This window comes from Orcinus orca, chromosome 7 (genome assembly GCF_937001465.1).
Source record: "Orcinus orca chromosome 7, mOrcOrc1.1, whole genome shotgun sequence".
NCBI classification, from domain to species: Eukaryota; Metazoa; Chordata; class Mammalia; order Artiodactyla; family Delphinidae; genus Orcinus; species Orcinus orca.
Window position 1 is genome coordinate 70,316,961 of NC_064565.1, and position 26,373 is coordinate 70,343,333.

General features: G+C 34.6%; 1 protein-coding gene across 2 annotated transcripts in view; it reads right to left on the bottom strand.

The window, feature by feature from the left end:
• Positions 1-26,373, bottom strand: part of NCKAP1 (NCK associated protein 1) — a 97,520-nt gene that overhangs the window by 17,215 nt on the left and 53,932 nt on the right. For both annotated transcript variants that reach the window (XM_004267403.4, XM_004267404.3), the window contains 10 exons: positions 26,151-26,232; positions 24,121-24,179; positions 17,622-17,767; positions 15,415-15,547; positions 10,847-10,966; positions 10,062-10,201; positions 9,063-9,194; positions 6,534-6,752; positions 6,213-6,343; positions 5,883-5,980 (listed from right to left, as the gene is read on the bottom strand). In XM_004267403.4, the coding sequence (XP_004267451.1) occupies positions 5,883-5,980; positions 6,213-6,343; positions 6,534-6,752; positions 9,063-9,194; positions 10,062-10,201; positions 10,847-10,966; positions 15,415-15,547; positions 17,622-17,767; positions 24,121-24,179; positions 26,151-26,232 (1,260 nt within the window). The remainder of the gene's footprint in view (positions 1-5,882; positions 5,981-6,212; positions 6,344-6,533; positions 6,753-9,062; positions 9,195-10,061; positions 10,202-10,846; positions 10,967-15,414; positions 15,548-17,621; positions 17,768-24,120; positions 24,180-26,150; positions 26,233-26,373) is intronic.

The window sequence follows — 26,373 nt, forward strand, 5'->3', positions numbered from 1 at the left end:
GGTGACAGTCCAATTTCACAACTGAGAAAACTAAGGCTCAGAGAAGTTAGATAACTTACCCAAAGTTATAGATATTAAACAGTGGAATTTGGAATTTAAATTCAGGTATGCCTGATTTTAAAATCCATGCTCTTAATCCCCAAAGAAATGGTTGTTAATCTTCAGTGTGCATCAGAATGATCTGGAGGACTTGTTGGGTTCTAGCTCCACAGGTTCTGATTTAGCAGATCTTAGGTAGAACCAAAACTTGTGCATTTTTATTAAGATCCAAGGCAAGGCTGCCACTGCTATCTGGGGACCATGGTTTAAGAACGATTACCCCGAATTATTTGTTTGCACATTACTCTTAAAAAAAAGTTAATGATGTCTCCTCTTAAAAGTATAGTTTATATAAATTTCTTTTCTCCCTCGATTGCACCCTGAAACAGAGCTTTCTATACATTTAAAGCCATTGATTAATATCTCTGACAAATGGCTCAAAAGCTGTAACTAGGAATTATAACTAAATGGTTTGGAACAAACTGAGACTAATCAAGTGAAAAGAATCAAGACTACTAAAAAAAATGTTGGTTTTCTGTTAGAAAGTGTTAAATTCTTGGCACAATTCATATTTAAATTTCTTACTTCTCCTTCTAGGACTCTGAAGAACTAGAAGAACCGAAAGAACTGGCAAGACTCGAAGAAGTTGACTCGATGGGCACAACTCCAAATGAAACACCCCAAGAATTTTAGTAGGAATGGAGACACTGGTTGTTTTCTTCTCCAGAAAGTAATAAACACGTTTTATCATTAGTACATGTGCATAGTGTTGACTATGTCTGACACACGATTTACTCACAACCATTAAGTATAAAGAAGCTTTCCTTTTTTTTAATTGGCCCACAAATTTACTCTGAAATAAAAAAGGTCCTCAGCTAAAACAGGAACTGAAACAATCAATTAAGGTAATCTTTAAGATAAAAAGAAGATGCAGCCACATAATATTTAGTTTATGTCAGTTTAGATTAAATATAAAAAATAAAAATAGAGAAAATTAAAAGCTAAGATGTTACAGAACTATCTTAAAAATATTATAATTCCCCCCAAAACACTGTATTCACTAATTTCATAAAGATTAAAATGCTATTTCGGCATCATCATGCTCTAATATGGAGAGTGTGAGTTACAATCTTTTCTGAGGGATATTTGACAATATCAGAAAAAAATGATCCACTTTCAGAAATTTGTCGTATAGAAATGTTCAAACAAGTATGTAGACTACATGCTGGCTAAATGTAGAGAACTCTATATCTATGTCTAAACTCTGCTTCTTCCAGAAATACACTGAAGTGATAGGAAAAAAATAAAAAGGCATAAATCTTTGGTAACAAAGGAGATAAAAGAAGAATGAGAGACACCAACAAAATTCTAGAAGATGAAAACCGGAGCAAAGAATAAGTGGAGATGAGAAATTTGAGCAGTTAAGTTCCTGTAGGGGAGATACTATGCAGAAGGCACGCTAATGGAAGCCTCAGGGCCTAGGTAGGACTCAGAAATTGTAGGCAGTGGCATAGAAAGGAAGACTTGGGCTTGATAACAAGAGGGTTATTACATGTCTGTAAGGGGGAGGGGGTCGTTACACACCCAACTTCTCACCGTCTTAAGAAGTGATGCTGACAAGGAGGACTCTACATTCAGGAACATCAGGAACAGAAGGTGGCCAGAGAGAAAGGGAGAACGACCTAAGAATCATGATAGCCAGCCAGATGTATTAGACCTCCTCCCTCCTCCCTCCCTTAATCTCCAACGGACTTCCACTCTTCAGCTGGAGGTGACTGCATGTGAAAAATTATTTGCAGGAATCATTTGAATCCTAGGATGAAGATACCTTTCTCCAGAGGGGATTTTTATTAGCGTCTGCCAAGCACCTTGGGGCACTACTAATCTAGGACCGCTTTTAATCCACATTCAAGACTTGAGATTCAAAACAAAAAGAGTAACACAAACAGGGCTGAAAATCCTGGGGGGACGGGGGTGTGTGTGAATCATTTCCAGTTCACTGTTACCCTGAAGGTATAACTCTTTGGGGTATCTATGTAAAGAGGGTGAAAGGGAATTTAAGCAGAATTCCTTTCCACTCCCACTCTGGGCAGTCTTTGGGTTTTGATTATGGAGCCCCTTGCTCCACAAGACCACCAAGACTCAGCTGAATCTTAACAAATGTTACTTCTGGATCAGCGAATGTCCTCACATCAGCACAGTGGCTTCCAGTGCTTTCCTTGATTTTAGCCTAGAAATAAACACCTCACTGACCTTTTAGCTCTTTTTTAGAAAATGTTTTCTTTATATACATATATATATGTGTATATATACATTTCAAAAAAGTTGTCCTTAAGGGAAAAGTTGATCTAAATAACCTAGCCTACCAGTATTGGAAGCAGCAATCTGTATGTTATTTTACTTCTGTAATTTCATAAATTTGATTATTCTAAGGAAAGTAATTTTATAGGACACTGAAAAATGCAAAGCAATTAGAATCAGCACTGAAAGACAAGTACTTTTGGAGATTTATCTCAATGAGATATAAAACACACTGAACTTGTCTATATGAAACACCATTATATTATGATCATAAGATTTCTTATGGAATAAATTATAAGAATACACATTGAAGTATGCCTCAGTACACAGAGGCTGAGAATACAAAGTCATAAATAACACCTCCAGTTCTTAATAATATACAAGTAGTTAAATTCAGAGGGACTTCCCTGGTGGCTCAGTGGTTAAGAATCCACCTGCCAATGCAGGGGACATGGGTTCAATCCCTGGTCGGGAAAGATCCCACATGCCACGGAGCAACTAAGCCCGCGAGCCACAGCTACTGAAGCCCACGTGCCTAGAGCCCATACTCCACAATAAGAGAAGTCACCACAATGAGAAGCCTGTGCACTGCAAAAAAGAGTAGCCCGTGCACTGCAACAAAGAGTAGCCTGTGCACTGCAATGAAGAGTAGCCCCCGCTCGCCACAACTAGAGAAAGCCCACGTGTAGCAACGAAGATCCAACGCAGCCAAAATAAATAAATTAATTAATTAAAAAATATAATAAATTCAGAGAAATCTGAATTACAATTTGGGATTATTAAGAAGGATCTCTAAGAAAACCACTGTAAAGCACTGTGCAATTCCAGAAAACTAAATCCTCAGGACTAGCTTTGTTTTGCAGAAATCTAAATGATAATGGGCACAATGCTAGAAATGTAAAGCTTTCATATTTACGGTTGACCACATGAAGAAGACGTCTGAAAAATACTCAATTAAATCAGGATTTAGTGTTTGAGAAGCAAAAAAATAAAAATAAAAAGCCCCTAAATACCAAAACATAATTATGTGATTTTCTAAAAGTCTTACAACTAACATTAAATCATTAATAAAATAGGCAAGTTTTTATGAAGGTAAAAAGAAAAGTTAAGGAAAATCACATAGATTACTAAAATCAAAAGTTTTAGAGAAAAAAATGTTTTAGTATCCTAAACCATCTTGGTTTTGGGGTATACTACATTTAATGAGAAACCCAAGCTAATTCACACCCACGTATCTCCAAAGATAATAAATCTAAGCTCTTACACAAAAAGTTTCTCTTGTCTAGCTTTTTAACTCAGGTTTAATATTACCAAATATTTGAAAAAGAATCCAGCCAAGAAATAACACTCGTGAGTCAGAAAACTCATAGTATTAAAAAAGAAGTCAACACTATACTATTATGACATCAACTTTAAATTAAATTTTAATATCTGAGAAAGAAAATATGGTCATTCCAAGATACAAAAGAGAAATGTTAAAACATAAGCTCCTTCCATTTCTTTTAAAGAATAGGAATGTATTTGATAACATTGATATTTAAGGACATAGCTAAGACAGTTAAGTTTATAAAAGGATTACTGAAAGACTATGACAAAATCTGAACTAAAAAAATATCCAGAAATAATGAACAATATCTAACAAGATAAATTATTAAAGGAACAAAAATAAAGGTCTAAAAAACGAAATCACACAAAATACAAGATGTAGAAAGCCTGGTTCGAGTCTGTATATGAAAACAAAAGGGGAGGGGGACAGGGGAAAGGAGGAAAGGAGAAGGAGGAAGGGGGAAGGGAAAAAAAGGTACCTGATTCCAAGTTGAAAACAGGATGGTATAGCTATGTAAAGTGCTGATGCTATCTTAAACAGTATCAGTATCAGTAAGTATGGTGTCCAGGGTAAGTAGGTGCACCCTCACTACTCAGATCTCTAGCTGAAGTTTATTCTCAGTTCAGGGCACCAGCCTCTAAAAGTGACACCAATAAGATAGAATTTGTAATAGAAGAACGTGAGACTAAATATGAATATACTTCACCTAGGGAAGAGAAATACCAACAAAAGTTTCTAAATATGTGAAGGGTCATGTTGTTAGAGGCAGTCTCTACCTCTTGATGTAAGAATGAGGACCAATCAAAAATTACTACTTAGATATTAACATAACTAGAGATATGCAGTAATTGATAAGACTGCCTCATTTTCAACAAGACCAAATCATCCACCCAGAAAAATGTATATTCCGGCATCAGATAAGGGTGGGTTAGCTGACTGCTAAGATCTCTTGCATTTCTCGAGACAGTGTAGTAGGGTACTAGTATAAACTCTGGAGCCAGATAGACTATATAGATTCAAATTAAAAGTTTCACCACTTATTAGCATGTGAGCCTGGACAAGTTACTTAATCTTTCTTGGTCTTACTTTTCTAATTTGTAAAATAGGGACAATAGCAGTTTTAAGAATTTAAAGGAGTTAATAAAAAATATATAAAGAGCTTAGAAAAGTCCTAGAACAAAGTAAAGAGTAAGGAAAGCTACCTGTTTTTATTTTTGAATCCAACAGATATTTACCAAGCACTACTATGTGCTGGACACTAATTTAGCACCAAGGTTTTTTTAATTAATTAATTAACTAATTAATTTTTGGCTGTGTTGGGTCTTCGTTTCTGTGCGAGGGCTTTCTCTAGTTGTGGCAAGCAGGGGCCACTCTTCATCATGGTGCGCGGGCCTCTCACTATCACGGCCTCTCTTGTTGCGGAGCACAGGCTCCAGACGCACAGGCTCAGTAGTTGTGGCTCACGGGCCTAGTTGCTCCGTGGCATGTAGGATCTTCCCAGACCAGGGCTCGAACCCGTGTCCCCTGCATTGTCAGGTAGATTTGCAACCACTGCACCACCAGGGAAGCCCTAGCACTAAGGTTTTAAGAGAGTTTATAATTGAGTTTTTATTCTAGTGAGTGACATAAGATGCATGACATGAAAGGTCACAAGTAAAATACAAATAAAGCTGGATAAAAAGAATAAAAAGTAATGGTTGCGATTTTTAAAAGTGTGTTCAAGGAGGGATATTCTGATAATTGAAAATACATGAATGTTATGAGAAGACAAGCTGAGACAGTATCTTAGTGAAGAGTATTTTGAGATGACACAATAGCAAGTAGGCCAGCCAGGATGGAGGAGTGTAAAAGGTGAGAAAAAGTGGAAGGCCAGATCCTCTAGGGGCCTTGCAGCACTGTTAAGGATATCAGATACCTTGAATTCTCATAGATATGAATAGACTAGTTTTTATTATCACATCATAGTACTCAACCCACCACATTAAATGGCAAAGAAGCACTAAAAATACAAACAGTTCTAGAAGAATCTGCTTATTCAGTCTGAAATAAAAAATAGTTGGCAAAAGCTAAATTACTGGACCATAATTCTTCTATTATTTCATACTGAAAAGAACACAAGAAATTAAAGATGAGAAATTTGTTCCCTGAGGCTTCTAGGCTTGCTGCTCATATTCTTGAAATGTTTTAAAGCTAAAATCAATAAAGACTATATTACCTTAAGTTCAGCAACTTGTGATGAAATATGCCACATAAGGCTTTCACTTAGGAACTTCATACCATATGGGCCTAGCAGTTCTGATAACGACCTCATTTCTGAAAGGAAATGAAATTTTATACTTTGACAGAGCAAATATTTTAAGAAACAAATTATTAATGGAAAACCCGAAGAAAAGTCAGTAGAATAAATAAGAACACAAATGCAAAGCTAAGTCTAAGATACAATGTATGATTATCCATATAATTGAATAAAAATAGTCACAACAGAATCAAAACCAAAAGAATCAAGCTTTCTTCATTCTCTAAAACATGTCAGAGTATTATTCACCTGATATGTCAGAATATTCCTCTGCGTTAAATGTTAATTCATTTTCCGTAGGTAAGTTCACAAATGCTTTCATTGCAGGGAAATAAGCTATATGACCATTGCTGACTTGTCTTAACAAAGTTTCCAGATACCTAAGGCGAAAAGTAAATTTACAAATGGAGAAATTAATTCAAAATTTATTATGGTATACATTACTGCATATAATTTTAAAGTTGACTAATAACATGAATGAGCAATTATCCATTAAAAAAAAAAACTTTCAGAAGGCATTCATTACGAAGAAACTTTATATCACTCCAAATTTCTAAATACGTTCCTTACCAATTTGTGTACAGACTTGTAATGGTTGGCTCTCCATGACTGTCTAAATGTTGTGTTTGTTGAAGAAGCACATTATTAAATACTCTTGTAATATCAATTTGCACATAGTTTTCTATTGACTGGAGTACAGTCATGTATGCTCTTACACTTGTCAGAAGCTCTGACGGTTTTGCAATTTCCTGTGTGGCTTGATTATACATAGTCATTCCAACAATAGACCTGGGGGGGGGTAAAAAAATAATTAAAAAGTTCTAATTGTTGTATCTATATAAACAGGCCATTCAATCTACTGATCTCTAATATTAAATAGGCAATGAAATTTTAAATACACTTTGTTACAAGTTCATGAAATTACTACTATGTTTATCTTCCAAAGAAACAACTTTAAAAAAGAATATATACCTAAAAGGTATAATGAAATGGGAATGCAAGTGATTAAAAAAAATACTAAGGGCATCAGTAATAAAAATTATTTAAGAATAAAGAGGTTTAAAAAATTCCTTTAACACGATATGCTGTCTCCAGCAAGTACAGTGGACTATTTAGTCCATAGCCTGCATTCCTTTGGCACTGTTATGTGCCAGTAATTTTTTAGGCTTTATATATATTACCTACAATCTTCATATTTAATAACCCTACTATGCAGTTATCACCACCATTGCATAGAGGGGGAAAAAAAAAACAACTAAGGTGCAGAATTCAAGTAAACTGCTCAAGGTCACTTTGTTTGGAAGTGGTGGGTCTAGGATTTGACCCCACACCTGCCTGACTTAGGGCTACCTCTCAACAAAATGCATGACAATCAAAGCATGGCAACAACAAAAGCTTTATTGTACAATAATCACTCACACCACATAAAACACAGATCTGTTTGGTTTATACCCCAGGAAACTGTATAAGCCTAAAAGGAAACAAGTGTTGAAAATACTTTCCTAAACTATCTTTTCCCACATTAGCCACCTTCTTTAAAACTCCCTGAGCATTAGATTTACAAAGATCTTAGACTTGTATTTGTAAGGATGAATCCATAAAGACACCAGACAAACCCCATCACTAGTATCAGTCCCAGAAGAACAACTCAAGACAAAAACTGCTATCCTTGTACACAGCCCGTAAGTCCTAAGACTGTGCTCAAGTGATCAGCAAAAATCAACAAACTAATACTCACAAGCTATTTGTCCTGGCATAAAAATCTTTCCCAGGTAAACAAGTTTATATAGCCTTGCCTTGATCCTGATCACTAAGTAGATGTTTGGTAAAAAGAACATCTGCTTCTCCGTGGATTAACGGACCAGACTGTTTACAGAAGGAAAACAAGGGAGTTGTAAACTGAACCCTACCTTCCACCCACCACTCCCTACCCCACCCAGTTGAGAGCAATAAATACCAGAAGGCGTAATGTCCCTTTGGTCTAAATACTGGAGCAGTCTGGGTTTCACTTTCAGGATGCCTACCTTACTAAAGAAGAGCAAAAGATAGTCTTTGCTCAACACTGGACTCTTCTCAGCTGATGACTTAACACTCAATTTACTGCCTATTTAAATATTCTACTTTGTTCTATAATTGTCGAAGCTCTAAGCTTTATACCGTTTCATTACTACTCATAGTACTTAACAAACACAATGTTATGCATATGGCACAAACACTTGTTAGTGACTACAACCTTTTGCTAAAGTTTTTGAAAAACCTTTGGCAAAATTTTGTTTCATAAATTGCCTTAAGGCCTTCAAGAAAAACATGTTGAATCAATATTTTCTTTAATAAATAAGTGTGTAATTTTAGAAAAAGGCTGAAGCAATGTTTACAAAATTAAAAGATTTCTGACTTGTTACATAAAATATCATTGCAAGAAACATATATATAACTTATAAAATAGAATCGAGCACCTCAAGAGTCTAGAATTCTACTGGCATAACAGCATGCGTTGGAATTCACAAGACTTAAGTGTTCATCTAGTCCTGAGGTTTTCACACATTTGACTGTGATCCACTATAAGATATGTATCTAGCATCACAACACAGTACACACATACATAAACAGTTTCATGAAGCAGTATTTCTACTTACTACATGCAATGCACTGATTTTTTTCCTATTTCTTCTTCCTTCTTTACTTCCCTCCCTCTTCTTTCTTCCTTTAAATATTGACTACAACCTTCTAAACTGATTTCATGATCCTACTGGGTTGCCACCTGTCCGCTGAAGTACACTGATTTGCTCTAATCTTCTCCCTTTTTCTTACAAGGAAGTTAAGACTCACAGAGATTAACTGGCTTGTCCAGTGTTACAACTAGTTAATAAATATGGGATAAGAATCTGGATAATTTAAGTAATTCCCAGTTCACTATTCTTTATACTTCCCAGTTCATTATTTTTTATACTACCGTTTCTACTAATTTATATATTATTTATATACCATTTCTACTAATGCTTTCCCTCATAAAAGTAAACATTGCATAGATATGAAGAATAAATATAACAAACTCATTAACTAAACCAACAAACAAAAACAGTTTATACTCTTTCTTACTTAGTAAAGCGGATTTCCAGATGAGAAGTCAAATATTCTCGTGGGGTAAAGGTATGTTCCCAAACCACCATGTTTGGTACATAATTTATAGAGAAACACAACTCAGAAAGTGCAGTGTGCAATTTATCAAGGCTGAAAAAATATTATTAAACAGTAAATTAAAAATTTTTTTTAGCATTTCATCACAGCAATACAAAATTAATTTTATAAACATATCAGACTTTATTGGGGAATAATAACTGCAAAATCGATTTTTTCTCTCAAGATCTGAACTGACAAGTTCAAAATCTCTAAGGGTATCACTAACCTTTGAGAGCAATTTTCTAAAGACAGCATCATTCATTTGTTTCTTCATTCAGATGATGACTATACTGACTTAATATATAAGAAAGAGCTTATTCTGCACTCATAAAGAATTATTTCCAACTCCTGCTGTATTTTCTGTTCTGGAGGAAGAAAGCTGTCTACAAAATGGCCAATAGCTTGCTCAACACAGGAAGAAAGGAAGTAGAAAATTTACTTTAAACAAAAAATACTCACCTATTATTGCTCATCTATACCTCCCCTACAAACAAACAAACAGCACTGAATGCTATCTAGTCTAATATACCCATTAAAAAAAAAGGACATCAAGTATTTTCTAATATATGACAAGATGCCAAAATAGTGTCAGACATCTGACTTTAAATAAACTGAAAATTATAGACTGCTTATAGTATACCCCCCCAAATTTTTAGACAGATTCTTGGCCTTCAATATTCAACATATAAAGACAAATGACATCTATTACATGTATTTTCTTCAAAAATCCAAAATATGTATTTTGAGATGAAATAAGCACTTACTGGCTAATCAAGTTCAAAAAGGTCAAAAAAATTAACAACTGGGAAATGAAGAATTTACAATTACCAGCATTTCCTCAGTACTAATGCCGTACAAAAAATGAAAAAAAACTCCTCTACCTGTAACAAAAAGATACAATAATAGTGGATGGCTTACTTGGTCACTACAAGTCTGTTTTTCCTCATGCTCTCAACTCCTGGTTTTTCCCTTTCAGGTTCCCCTTTCTTACCAGTCTGTTTTTTTGACTTCTTATTCACTGCTTGACTGATGGTTTTGGCACAATGCTTGGGCAGCAACTAAGTTTAAAAAGAAATGAAATCATACAAACCAATTACTTTGAAAACATTAACTACTGAAACAAACCTTAGCTAAATCCAGACTATGTGGCAAATATCATGCTAGCACTAAAAAGAGAGGTAATAGGTGAGATGTAGAGTTTACCTAGCCAGCTTGGAGAGCCCACTCAGCTTGGTGAAAAACAGAAACAGGTAAATCTTGTGTGAAGAAACACTTCATAGAGGTAGTTATATCAAAGCTACAGTTAAAGGACAAGTTAAAAAATACCAGGCAAATGAGGAATAAGAAAGAACATTTTACTGAAAGGAAAATGGCCTATGAAGACCAAGACTATGATAGGACATGATGTGTTCAGAATCTAGTTAGAATGACTAGGTAGTGGAGTATAAAGTACAGGCTAGAGTGGTTTGAGCTACCTTAGGAAGGGACTTGAATGCCAAGCTAGAAGCTTAATTTTAAACTGTAATCCTAAGGACAGAGGGAATTTTTAAAAAACCTAATAATGGAGTTTCACAACATGAGGTAATGAGATTTACTGATAGTGTGAGAATAAAATTAAAAAATGGAAAAGAACTAGCTAAGAGATCATTTTCTTGCCTTCCTACACAATTTTCCTATCTGTAAGGGAACATTTAAATTATCACCTGGTCACTAAGAGTACACTGTTCCGTGCAAATATCAGTGATGAGATTTCTAGCTTGTTTGGCCATTTCATCGAGGAACATATTACATAAGGAAAGACTGCGATCTCCAATATGATGTCTCTGTTAAAGCAAAATAGTAACAACAACAATAATAAAAATTATAAGAAAGTAGTTTGAATTAAAACACTTTTTAAATAAACATGGAAAATAAGGTTCAAGTCTATTCTACAATAAGGAGTGAGGATGGGAGATGTTATAGATTTCTTTTATCTCTTTTAACAACTAACCTACCATACTGTATTTGCACACAACCGACATAAAGTAAGTACCTGGTGATTATACAATTATGATTGCAAGGAATCTGAAAGGATCAGTGTCTTCCTTAACATGAAAAACTATTAATTTTCAAATTCCAATGTCCTATATCCAGTTCTTAAATACTAGAATATCAAACACACAATACGAAAGATCAGACTTAAGAGTTATGTTTTCTGATCTCACCTGATTATATACAAAAATCTTGAAAACACAGAATTTTGTAGTGTATAAACAGAAATGTTAAAATATTTAAATAAAATCATTAGGTATCAACTCAGTAAAACAAACAAATGCACAAGGCATTCAACTCTCTAAAATCAAACTCCCCATCCCAGAAGAGAAAAAAAAGGCTGACCACAAATGCATTTTCTGAACACAACAGGGGAAAAAAGAACATTATATCTAATGTTTGGGAGATTATATACGTATATGTAGATACATACACTCACTCAAATCAATCTATCTCTAGCTACAGAATTTTGTATCATTTTAGTTTTGGTGGGTGTTGCAACAGTTTAATGGGTTTTTCTTATCAATGGTAACTGGAATGTTGAGTATATAATGCTGTATAACTTTGCACTATACATTTGCAATACTTACAAAGAGACAGCTTTTTAAAAAAATTTTATTGGAGTATAGTTGATTTAAAATGTTGTGTTAGTTTCTGGAGACAGATTTATAAGTTTTCCTTCCCTGATCTTCCATAATTATATAACAAACATATGCAGACATTACAAACATTATTTCTATGCTGAAATAAATATAAGATAATATAATAGAATATAAAAATACTTAAACATGTAAAATAACTGTTCCTAGATGTACCATGCTACCTTATAATGTATTTTAAATGCCCTTTAAAACTTGAATAGGAAGCAAAACCTAAAGGGATCTACAGACCAGATACAATTAAATAATGGTTCACTTTATTTAAGGAAAAATTTCAAATTATAAACATTTGCATTTTATTTAACCAAATTCTGACTCCTGAAAGATAAAACATATCCCTTGCTATCCCTTCTTCCTGAAAAAAAGAACTCTGAACTAGCATTGCTTCAAACTTACTGGACTAACTTATTTAAAATACAGATCTGATTTCACTACTTCTCTTCAATGGCTCAAAAATGCTAAGACTGGAAGGAAAACAACTAAGATTTCTTAACTCCGGCTCTGTGCTGAGAACAGAGGATAATGGCAGAAGCAAAGAGACCACTTAGGAGACAATAACAATCAACCAGGCAAAAGATGATGTGGCTTGTTCAAGGGTGAGAAGAGGCAGGAGTTTGAATATCTATATATACATATATAAAGGCAGAGCTCAAAACAGAAAGGCTCCAAGTTGGGGTGGATGTGGAAAATCAATAATTCTATTCTGGACATGTTACACTTCAGATGGCTAAAAATACCTAAGTTGCAGCAGGATATAGAGAAAATCTAACTCGAAGGGAAAGGTGTGGGCTGCAGATATAGATTTAGGAGACATTAGCATATGGAAGATTTTTAAACAATGAAACTGGAAACTGGAAAAGATGAGTGAACTACTCTACTGGATGGTACAGTTATAGCAACATGATAATTAGTTTCTCATTAGTACTGGCTACCATTATCTGGGAATCCTGCTGACCCAGGAGGGTGTGAATTTCAAATCTAGTTCAAAAGGTACCATCTTTCTTCAAATTCACTGTAAGTACTACAGCTTAAACTAAAGCCTCAGCATTAAGAAGTTGTTCTAGAGGCCTTTTCTATAACCTTTCTGATCTAAATGAGATGAATGGCTAAAACTAAAATAACAAAGCAAGACTGCACTGAGAACTATTAACTGTGCACACCAACTTACTCTATCCTCACCCTTAGGTGAATTCCCTCATCACCCTTAAGTGAATTCCCTCAATGTTCCCAGAGTGCCCCATGTATATTTCTACCACAACACAGATCATCAGATCATGGATTTGTCTAGGGTAAAGACTGTGTCTTTGCATCCTTTCAATCACAGGTTTAAGAAGGCACAGCTGGAATATAACAGGCTTTAACAAGTTTGCTAAATGAAAAACAGAATAGTACCACTTACTAGCTATATGAATATAGGGAGAAAAAAACCATCAGTCCACCAGAAATTATCAGTAGTTCTGACTATGCTGTTACTTTGTTGTAATAATCAAATGCAACAAAAGATGAGAAATGCTGTATAAATTTTATGGTTCTACATAAATATAAACACACTATTAATTACCTGTTGTAATTATTTGGTAAGAATTGAGTCTTACCCCATTAAGGAACCATAACTTTACCAACAAAATGAGGTAGAAACGTTAAAATAAATGATACAGGTTAGATGATGATAGATAAAATAATGATGAAAGTGCTATGAAAATATGGTTAAGGAGGGACAAATTTTAACTGGAGGAATGCTGAAAATCTTTTTGGAGGAGGTGGATTCAAGCTGATCACTGAAGAAAAAGTAAGAGTACAAAAGGTAGAGGTGTAGTGAAATGAATTTTATGTATGAGGAAAAAGCCTCTAAGATGCCAAAAAGTAGACTAGTAAATGAGTACAGTTTACCTAAGGTGGGATAGTTACAGTAGGGAGTGGAAAGTAGAAGACTGTGAGTATATAGTGGATAAACAAAATGTGATATATACATACAATGGATTATTATCATTCATAAAATGAAAGTTCTGATGTATCTATAACACGGATGAGCCTTGAAACAGTATGTTAAACGAAACAGGCCAGACACAAAGCGACAAACATTGTATGATTCCACTTATATGAACTCTCTAGAAGAGGCAAATTCATAGACAGAAAGCAGACTGGAGTATACCATTCCAATGGAATGCTGAAGGATGGGGAGTTATTGCTTAAAGGTATACAGAGTCTCTGGTTGGGGTGATGAAAGTTTTAGAAATGAACAGTGGTGAGGTTGCACAACACTGTAAAAGTAATTAATGTCACTGAACTATACATTTTAAAATACTTAAAATTACATTTTTATGTTTATATATATATATATTTTTTCTTAAAGACATAAAACAAAAGAAAAAAAAGAATGGGGGTAGAGATCAAATTGTTGAGGATTTTAAATGCCTAAGAAATTTTTACTTTCTCCATATGCAATGGAGAACCACTGATGGTTCTTTAAGAAGGAAAGAGGCACTCTGGTGGCATTGTGTTAGTCTTTAAGGCAGATAATTGAAGGAAGAAAAATTATTTAGCAGTACAGATGAAAAACACTGAAAAGCTGAACTACAATATACCATACAAATAAAATGAAGAGGACTTGATGGGTAATTAATGGGAAGGATGATGGTGAGGAAAAACTGACAATATATCTTAGGTGTCACGATTGGGGGAAAAAAATCTTTTAATTGTAAAAAATCTACAAATCTATTAAAATTGGTGGTATTATATCCTCACAGGTATTAATCCTAAAAGCACTCCCTAATAAACTTCCTGCAGGCTAATTTCTGTCTGAGTCTGCTTCCAATGAAATGCTGAAAAACAATCTACAACAGATACTACCTAATGCTTAAAGATAATAATAATGCTGCTATTTGTAAGGTTTTTTTTGACAAGTTCTGCAGCTCTAAGTAAAGGGATTCAACACTAAGTTAAATTATTTTTTAAAATACTATTTAATTTTAATATATATTCTTACCATACTCACAAAGTGATATTTCTTCTTGAAAGATTAGAAGAAATACTGAGTACATTTTTGATAGATACTTGGTATCTGTAAAACTTGAGTAGTTCAATTACTCAGTAACTGTGTGTGCCTGTATGTGAATATATTACAAATACCAGCAAATCTGGATTTTGCTTACTGTATCTATTATATTGACGAGTCAGTGAAATTCCTCTTTGAAATGTTTATGTTTAGTCAGTAATCTCTCCAATTTTCAAGTCTTTTCAATGAGCGTTTCAGAGGAAAACTAAGCATTCAAAAATCAATCACTATATAACTTTACCATAAATATTAATACCTGACTCACTATTTTAATAAAGGTAATTCCAAGTGACTTTATATGTTCTTACAAACATGTATGTATATTTATCTGATTATTCAGATATATATTATGTCTATATCATATATCTATTCAAGCATTCTTCTGATTCTGCACAGAGATGCATTAAGTGGGCAGCTAGATTAGATAATTAGGACTTTGTGAGTCTTTGTGAACATTCGGTCAGCTTTATGTTTGGAGTAGTTTTTTCTGCATACCATATAAATCACAATACTACTCTGAAATTACCTCTTCTGGACACAGTTCATGTGTGCAACTCATAAAATGAGTGCAAAGTAGTGGGAATGCAATTGAGTATCTTGACTGAGAGGGTAACTCCAAACATTGTTGAAACATCTTCTCAAAAGCACGACTATAAAAACTATAAGGAAACAAAAATTAGAATCACAATTTTTATAGTTAAAATTAAAATTTTATGAAACAGTACCTTATAATTAATTTAATTTGATTCAAGTGAGTAAAAATTACCAACTGTAGCATTTATTCTCTTAGGAAAAGAAAAGTTATTTTTCCAAAGAGTTATCTCTTACACACCAATAATCATTTCAGAGTAATAAAAATATTATTTATATAACATTAACACATTTTTAAATAAAAAAATTAAAGAGAAGATAAACCATATCTATGGCATATGAATATATGACATTCAAATCTTACATCATCAAATTTTATCAAAGCTAAGTCACTATCAATTTTAAGAAACACCATTATTTTATGTACCACTAAGAAAGAAAAACATTGTCAATTAAACAATGACACACCATCAATTTTAAATTACTTCCGGATTTAAGAGATGTTAAATCTAAAAGAATGTGAGGTGATAAAATATAGTACATCTTGGAATAATGAAGACAAACAGAAGTCGTAAACATGTCTTTATCTTGGATATGACAAAGTAAGACTGTGGTTAAGAGAAAATATGGATAAAAATTAAATGACTGAAAATTTGCAAATTTTAAACATTATTCAAAGTGCCTTTATTTCCAAGAAAGAGAAGAGGAATTTCTGATTGCTGTATCCTTCTTTTGCAATAGGAACCTTTCTGTAGCTCAAAAACACCTAAACGTAAAATGTTCCATTTTCTTTCCAAGGTAGCCTTTGGGTCAGACAATAGGATAGGGTTCCAAATAATCCTTAAAATTCTTACAAACTTGTTATGTGATAACTGTGTTTCATGACTTGCATTAAGAGATCCCTATGTCTTCCCCACCTGGCGATTTGGATTTCTTCTGTAACACTGCTAATTAAAGCCATACTACAAACTGCAAAAATCAGTGTAGATTGGTTTTTTCCCCCAAAAATAAAAGCAACGAGACACTTTTCATAATGATCTCTATTCAATACAAAGAAACTACTATCACTATCCACTGAGACTATCTCAGCATTTTAGAATTAAAGGGATCTACTAGACTATTCCCATCAGCTTCCCTAAAGGAAAAAAGGTCAGGAAGCAGAAACAGAGTTGTTATTGTACAGCTCTGGTGTAAGAATACTTAAGTTTGAGTCCTGACACCACTGTCTATTAATTTTATTACAATCAAGCTCACTTATTCATTTAGATATTTATTAAGTACCTACTATATTAGACATTAAGGAAACAAAAACATGACCTTCTTCAAGAACCATATTATGGGGCTTCCCTGGTGGCGCAGTGGTTAAGAATCCGCCTGCCAATGCTGCGGACACGGGTTCAAGCCCTGGTCTGGGAGGATCCCACATGCTGTGGAGCAACTAAGCCCATGTGCCACAACTACTGAGCCCGTGTGTCACAACTACTGAAGCCCGCGCACCTAGAGCACATGCTCCGTAACGAGAGAAGCCACCGCAATGGAAAGCCCACGCACCATAACGAGGAGTAGCCCCTGCTCGCCCCAACTAGAGAAAGCCCACGCACAGCAACAAAAACCCAATGCAGCCAAAAATAAATAAATAAATTTTAAAAAGAACCATATTATGTGGGCGAGAAGAAGAGTTGTAAAGTACTAAGTATAACAAAAGAGCTATATGATAGAAGCAAAGGAGAGTGGAGCACAATGGAGGGAATAGTCACCACATCATCATAATATTAATGTCTAACTTAATACTGCAGAGTGAAATTATGTGCTATTTAATTTCCAATGTTTGCTCTATTTAACCCTGACCCAAAACTTTTTTCCTTTAGTCTAATGACACAATCTGAAGTGACTGTTTTCACCTCCTCAAAGAAAGTGTAAAAAATAAATTCACATCAGTAAGAGTTGCTCTTATAGAGAAAAATAGATATAAAATCCCAACTTGGTAAACTTCATTTTATTGGCAACTTGTCCACTATTCCATTTATTCTTAAGAGTCTATTACTGAACTGTATTAAGCACCACACTAACATAAATAATCAAGAAATATACCTTTGGATAATAAAAATTTCAAATTCTGATTTAAAGAAAATTACAACATACCAAAATATGGAGAGATCTGATGTTTCCACCAACATTTCCACCAGGGAATCTACCATTTTTGTGTGAAAAATTATTGTATTCATCATCTTTCCAAGTTCTCTGTGATCTGAAAGACTAAGTGAAGCCTTAGAGACACTAGTATATGCCTGTAAAAGTAAAGCAAAAAACAAAAGTAGTTTAGGTAATGACTTTAGGTATAGACCAAGTCTACAGGGGGGAAAGAAAAAAGAAAAACACCCACTACTGAAAAATACTTAAAGTTTATTATGAGCAACATCACCTTTTAAAAATTGTCTACAGTGACCCAAACTTGAAATTCCTATCAAGAATTTCTTTAAATAAACTGAAATACTGTCCATAAAACAGAATCTAATACATGGGTCATTCATCTTGAATGCCCAAAATAAGTGAAGTTACAACATCAAAAGTATAAAACAATGAACTGTCACAGTGTCCCTACCAAAAGAGGTTTTCAATCTATTTCAAGAGAAAACATATATAGGAAACAATAAGATGAAAGTAGGTATTGCACATGTTGATTCAGGGAGGTTTTAGATTATACTGAATCATTAAAAACTGGATAACATAACACATTGTATTAACTGATGGATTCCAGAAAACCACTGTGAAGATGGTAAAATTAGTGTACGTTGACCAAAAAGGCAATAGGTCTTAACCGAAACCATCAGGATAGGTTGTGAGGGAAAGAAATTCCACTAAAGAGGTACCAACTCACAGAAAGCGAAACCTGCCCACAGATGGCGGACATTTCAGAAGGGTGGAGAACAAGAATAGGACGGGTGCCTACAGAACAAAACACTGCTCACTATGGCTGTGGTTAGAGTGCAAAGAAGAGAAAGGAAATGGTAAAAGAAAAGATTCAACCAGATCCTGCAGACCCTTGAAAATCATGTTAAAGAATTTAAACTTTTTGGTGAACCACCGAAGGTTCTGTGTGATAGCTAATTATTGTTTAGAAAGATTATTCTTTGTGGAAGGGGAAACAGAGAGGGGTGGGCAGAAAGGGAACAGGAGGCAGAGATCTGTTAGGATGAAGTGGTGGCAATAATCCAGACAGGATTATGCTATGGTCTAGGGTCGTACAATTCAAAAGTGTTTAATCTGGGAATGACTAGATGTGAGAGGCAACAGAGAATTATGGATGATGGCCAGGGTTCTGGCTTTAGGGAGACATTCCTTCATAAATCTCATATGTGTGCCTACACACCCTGCTGGATATGCCAAAAACGCAAGGCCCAGACCACTCACTATCCAGGCCATTTCTGGGGATTATATTTGCATCTACCAAACTTGAGAAATAAAGAAATGTGTCCCTCTGGAACAAAGAGCAAGTATGCTTACTGTTGATGACAAAACAGAGGGTTCCTCAAACTCAGTCCTCCTCAGCTGCAAGACATGACCAATGCATAGCATTCATCTGGGTCTCTCTGTACTACCCACATGAGACACGGAAGCAAGGGAAAAATGATGTATATATACTGATGTTCATGCCACTTCCTGTGCAGTGAATTAAGTCCTTTGTCTCTGATCCAAGACCCCCATGTCTTCTGCTAGTACACATGAAATATTAAGAGACTAAATAATTATTGCCTTTTAAGTAGGATAAAAATCAAACCTCAGCTTCTACAATGGGAAATCTCAGCTTCTACATGGAGGAAATTACCATTCACTGAGGCAGGCACATCACAAAGCAGAGTTTTATATTTGTTGTTTGTGTCTGCCAGTAAAGGGGAGAGAATGAGGAATATGATGGCAGTACTCTAATGGCAAGATATATTCTGGACATTCATCACAAACAGTCTAACGGAAGTTTAATTTACCTTTCATCAGATTTAAAGTATAAAGAGAAACCAGTAGTGGCCATGAGTTCAATAAAGACTTCCATTAACTGAGCCTCATTTTAAAAATTCTGAATTAAAATATCACTGTGAAAATAAATTCAGATGAAATAGATGGTGACAAAATGAGATAATTTGATTTAAAACACTCATTTGAAATGCCTGACAACAATGGAAGAAGAAACATACATTACTAAAAAAGAATTGGTTTAAATAAAAGTCTAAGATTTGAACAACCCACGTAAATTAGAAGGCAGAAGAGAAGAAGCTAAAAGAAAGAGTGACTGAAGATGCTTAAGGGACTAATGAGACACAGTGGAATGAGGTGCCTTAGGAAGCAGAAAAAAATGGCAGAGAATACATGTAGAGAAGGAGAACTCTTCTTTTAAGACTACAAAGACTCCAGTGAAGGCACAAAGCATATTATAACATTCCCCCAAATGCTTATCCTTCTAGCCCTGCTGTACTCAGGAAGTGATATCTATAGAGCTCAGGACATCTCTCTCTGGCCATATGCTTATACCTAATAACTCTTGTCCTTCTACCAGATCACTGATCAAATGCAGATCATTCATATCTTTTGTGAAGATATTGATATTTTCCTTCTTGTAGTAATACTTTACACTAAAAAGTTTCTTTACTTGCCCTTTCCTGTGTAAGCTATGTTCCTATTCAAATTCTACCTATCTTTCAATGTCTGGGTTAAAACGTTGCTTTCTCTATAAAGCCATTACTAGCAATTCCAACTTGAATAAAACTTTCTCCTTCCTAAGAAAACTATAATTAATTGTTAATCATACTCTGTTGGTGGCATATTTCAACTTAAGCTTTTAGATTTTTAAACTGCTATTTAATTTTTCATGTTTTATGCCTTGTCTTCATAGCCAGATTTATAAAATACCCAAAAGAGGATTTGTACTCTTCTACAGATTATATAATACTACTGTCAATATTTTATATCCTGCATCCTATGGTCTAGTCTGTAGTCTTAGAACCCTCATTGTTGACCTGCTCTTAATAATCTCTGCAAACCTCCTAGATTCTGGACACTGCCACCCACCTCGCACTTCTGCCCCCTTTTCCTAGTTAAGACTTCTCTGGCTCAGTTTTATGTCCCATTATTTCTTCCTTGGTATGTTCTGACCTGTTATCACTAAAAAATAAGAACCTATTATGCAATAGAAAGGGGTTGAGTGACTGTATGTCACAATCCTGGTTAAGAGCAATGTTACGTGTTAAATTATGTCCCCCAAAATTATAATCCCTAATACCATAGAATGTAAAGAGTCTTTATAGAGGTAATCAAGTTAAAATGAGGTCATTAAAGTGGACCCTAATCCAATATGATCAGCGTCCTTATAAAAAGAAGAAATTTGGGCTTCCCTGGTGCCTCAGTGGTTGAGAGTCCACCTGCCAATGCAGGGGACACGGGTTCGTGCCCCAGTCCGGGAAGGTCCCACATGCCGTGGAGCGGCTGGGCCCGTGAGCCATGGCCACTGAGCCTGTGCGTCCGGAGCCTGTGCTCCACAATGGGAGAGGCCACAACAGTGAGAGGCCCATGTACCGCAAAAAAAAACCCAAAAAAAAAAAAAACTCTGAAACAATACATAAGCAGTGCTTATAAAATGAATGAAAATAGAAGTGGAATTACTCTGCCAAAGGATATATACATCAAAAATTTTAAAAGTCATTGTCACAAAGTTTGAACTGCTTTCAGTCTCTTACTCTTAGTTTGTGGGAGTGCCTAAACCAACATTTAGGTTCAGAGAATTTTAGAGATTTAGATGCATTTCAAATATACCCTTATTAAATACTTCCAGGATTCTTAAACTTATTCATTTGAAAAATTTACTTGAGAATTTTACCTTTGTCCAGTGCAGTCATACAGCAGAATATAAAGCATCTGAGTGAGCATTAGAGATATAGAATTGATATATCCCTCTGTGAGATTTTTTAATTTTACTTAGCTTATAAATGCAACACTGTAATGACATTGCTATCTCTCTTCACATAGTCTTCCTTCTTTGTTTATCTGTGTATCCAAATTTCTTTTTTTTTTTTTTTTTTGGCGGTACGCGGTTCTCTCACTGTTGTGGCCTCTCCCGCTGCAGCGCACAGGCTCCAGACGCGCAGGCTCAGCGGCCATGGCCCACAGGCCTAGCCACTCCACGGCATGTGGGACCTTCCCGGACTGGGGCACGAACCCGTGTCCCCTGCATTGGCAGGTGGACTCTCAACCACTGAGGCACCAGGGAAGCCTGGGATCTTCCCGGACCGGGGCACGAACCTGTGTCCCCTGCACCGGCAGGCAGACTCTCTACCACTGCGCCACCAGGGAAGCCCCAGAGCATTTTTTAAAACAAGAAAATGTTAATTTCTAAACTTTATTTTTAACTGGAAGAAAATAACCTATAATACATACACATTAAACATTTGGGGATGGTGGTATCTCAAGTATTCTTCCCCTGATCTCCCACTAACCAGCTCTGTAATCTCAGGCAAGTTACTTAAAACTGTGGCTTAATTTATAAAATCTTAATTTCTAAAAATATGCTGTTGTAGAACACAGATCAACAGACAGAAAAGTACCTATATATTTTGACACTGGAAGGAAAGAACCTAACAAAAGCAAAAGCACCTCAGGGAACTAAGCAGACTGCCAGAAAACTATGCTCTTTCTATGAGTGCTTCCTGAGACTGTATTCATCTAAAAATCTCTTCCTCAAACACATGGTGCTTATATTTTCACTTTTAATTAAAACACTTTAAAATTTTTTTATGTTGCAGAACAGTATACAGTATAACCTCATTTATAGGTTTGAACATCTAAAAGGATACTGCATAGGCCAATTATTAAGAGTTAATATTTCTGGGGAATGAAACTGGGAAAAGTGTGAATTTTCCTTTTCTACTTTACCTCTGGATACTTTGACTTTTTATAATGAGAACATATTATTATTATTTTTAAATATACAGTTATTGAAAATACCATGCCACAGTTTCCCCATAATTACTAGAAATATTTAAGGGGCAATTAAATTCTATCATTAAATTTACAGTACATACAAAAATTTCAGGCTCGAATTTTAAAAAGTCCTTAAAAACTATTTATGTGATGGTTATATATTGAATAAAAACTTTTTAAGTCTAATATTTATTTCTGCATTTCATAAAAATGAAGCTTTTAGCACTAGATCAGGGGATGGTAAACTATGGTCTGTGAGCCAGCTGCCTGCTTTTATAAATAGTTTTATTGAAACACAACTATGCCCATTTGTTTACATATTAAATAAAGCTGCTCTCACACTACAATGGCAGAGTAGTTATAACAAAGACTACGTGGCCCAAAAACCTAGTTATGTAAAAAATATGATACTGTAATCAAAACTTTTATATTGGTATAAGTGAGAAATATATTTATCCAAATTTAACAACTAATACAAATTATGTCTTCTATATATACAACTCAATAGCAAAAAACCAAAACAAATCAATTAAAAAAGTGCAGAGGATCTGAATAGGGCTTTTCCCAAAGAAGACATACAGATGGCCAACAGGTACATAAAAAGATGCTCAACATTACTAATCATCAACTCACACCTGTTACAATGGTTATTATCAAAAAGACAATAAATAACAAGTGTTGGTGAGGATGTGGAGAAAAGGAAATCCATGTGCATCATTGGTGGGAATGGGAATGGGTGCAGCCATTATGGAAAACAGTATGGAGGTTCCTGAAAAAATTGAAAATAGAACTAACATATGATCTAACAATTCCATGTCTGGGTATTTACCTGAAGAAAATGAGAACACTAATGCAAAAAGATATCTACACCCCTTTGTTCACTGAAGCATCATTTACAATATTCACAACATGGAAACAACCTAAGTGTCCACTGATGGATGAATGGATAAAAAAAGTTGTGGGACACACACACACACAGGAATATTATTCAGCCATGAAAAAGGCAGGAAATCCTGCTATTTGTGACAACATGGATGGACCTTGAAGGCATTGTGCTAAGTGAAAGAAGTCAGACAGAGAAAGACAAATACCATATGATCTTACTTATATGTGGAATATAAAATAACAAAAAAACAAAACAAAATGAACAAAAGAAAAAACCAAACTTGCAGGTACAGACAACAGATTGGTGGTTGCCAGAGGCAGGGAGTCAGGGGTAGGTGAAATGGGTGAAGGTAGTCAAAAGATATAAACTTCCAGTTACAAAATAAGTAAGTCCTGGGTATGTAATGTACAGGATGGTGGCTATAGTTAATAACACTGTATTATATATTTGAAAGTTGCTAGGAGAGTAAATCCTAAAAGTTCTCATCACAAGAAAAAATAAACTTTGTAACTACATGTGGTAACGGATATTAACTAGACTTACTGTGATCATTTCAAAATATACTTATATATTGAAACATTATGTTGTATACCTGAAACTAACAGAACCTTTCATGTTAATTATACCTCAATAAAAAAAAGTTTCTTTCATGAAGTAGACTATTTTAGTTATACAAAAGGAGTCTTTTCAATAGGTATATAATGAATATTTTTTTCATATTAAGTTATGTTTTCATGTTAACTAAGGTATTCAATAACAAAACAGAATGACAATGAAAATTATTCTTACCTGTAATCTAAACCAATCTAATCTCATTCCTCTGAAATCAAATACTTCCCCGTCTTCAACTACAATAATAGAAAAAAGATTACAAACCAAATTAATGTAATTAAGTTATAATTAATATAATTTGTAATAATGTAATTATACAAACCTATAATCACATTTTAAAATTTAAGAGCTAAGACAATTCCACTTCTGGACATATATACAAAAGAATAAAGCAAGGTCTTGAAGATATGTGTACACGAATGTTTATAGCAGCATTATTCACAACAGTCAAAAGGTGGAAGTACCAAAAAGTCCATCAACAGGGGCTTCCCTGGTGGCGCAGTGGTTGAGAATCTGCCTGTTAATGCAGGGGACACAGGTTCGCACCCTGGTCTGGGAGGATCCCACATGCCGCGGAGCAACTAGGCCCATGAGCCACAACTGCTGAGCCTGCGCATCTGGAGTCTGTGCTCCACAATGAGAGAGGCCGCAATAGTGAGAGGCCCACGCACCGTGATGAGGAGTGGCCCCCGCTTGCCACAACTAGAGAAAGCCCTCACACAGAAACAAAGACCCAACACAGCAAAAATAAATAAATAAATTAATAAACTCCTACCCCCAACATCTTAAAAAAAAAAAAAAAAAGTCCATCAACAGATGAATGGATAAACAAAATGTGATATAAACACACAATGGCACATTATTTAGCCTTAAAAAGGGAATAAATTCTGCCACATACTACAACATGGATCAAATGTTGAGGACATTATGCTAAGTAAAATAAGTTAGTGACAAAAAAGACAAATACTGTACAATTCAGTTATGTGAAGTATCTAGAATAGTCGAACTCATAGAAACATAAAGTAGAATAGTGGATCCAGGGGCTGGAGGAAAAGGAAAATGGGGAATTGTTATTTTTTAGAGTTTTAGTTTTACAAGATGAAAGGTTCTGATTATTTATTACACAACTATGTGAGTATACTTAACACTACTGAACTGTACACTTAAAAATGATAAGATAGTAAATTTCATATTATGTTTATTTTGCAATTTAAAAATAATTTAATAGGTAAGAGTGAAATAATTCTCATATCCGATAAAGATGATGATAAAGGAGGCAGTTATGCTAAGAGAAGTGTAAAGTACAGACTTCTCTCCTAAACCCTGTGACTCTCAGTTTGCTTACATGTCAATTTAAAGGACCTAAAATAGAGCATGAGGAATCCTGCAAATAGAAACTTTGGATAGCATGCTGAAGTCCCACAAAATAACTTTATGTAAACCAAACACAACCAGGCAAGGTTACAGTAGATTCATTACTTAAGTGTGATAACTATAAAGGTTAATAAAACTAAATAAATTTATTACTCAGAAATTTTCAAGGTTTCTGATACCTTTTACTTAAAGATTATAAAACTAGAACATCATATCAGTCTACTGGAATAGAGTATTCAACTAATGGAGAGGCAGTCTATTATATGACATCAACTTTTGAGATGGACAGACCTGAACTTAAGATCCTACTGTAGTAGTTAACATCTGTTAGAGTGTGGGCAAACCATGTTAAATAATTGGGAGGTTAACCCTTAAACCTTAAGTTTCCAAATCTGTCAAATAAAAGTAGTAACAGCTTTTTAACACTGATGAGGATTAAATAGGATAATACATATAAAGTGCCTGCCCAGATTAACCATTTTATTAGTGGTATCCATTACTGTCATAGGTAATGCTTGGACCAAATATGCACTTTGTTACGATGTGGAGTGCTCATTTTTCTTTATTATTTTTTTATATTACAAAATGCTTTCTTCCCCCTGCTGAATAATAAGAAATGTTAAGCTATACTTCTTATGATTTTATAATCATCACACATCCATTCTGGAAACCTTTGCTTCAGAATGAACAAAGTTAAAACAAAAGAGAACAGGTTAAATATGTCCCAAAATAAGATAAGTAATTCTGTAAAAACTAACTGCTAAATCCTCTCCTTAATAATCTAATTTGAAACCTGATTACAAGAAAATGTTTTTATTTAAAAGACTTATTACCTTGTTTTACACTTAGAGAAGTCATAGTGTTCACAAAAGAGGACATGATGATTGATTCATCTTCAGGGCAAACAGAAAGATTCTGAAAATCAAAAAATAATGATAAAAACATCTAGCTGGGAAGAAACTCATAGGTCCATCAACTGGTAGATGGATAAACAAACTTGCATATCCATAATATGGAATATTTTTCTGCAATAAACATTCCTTTCTGGAATGGAAG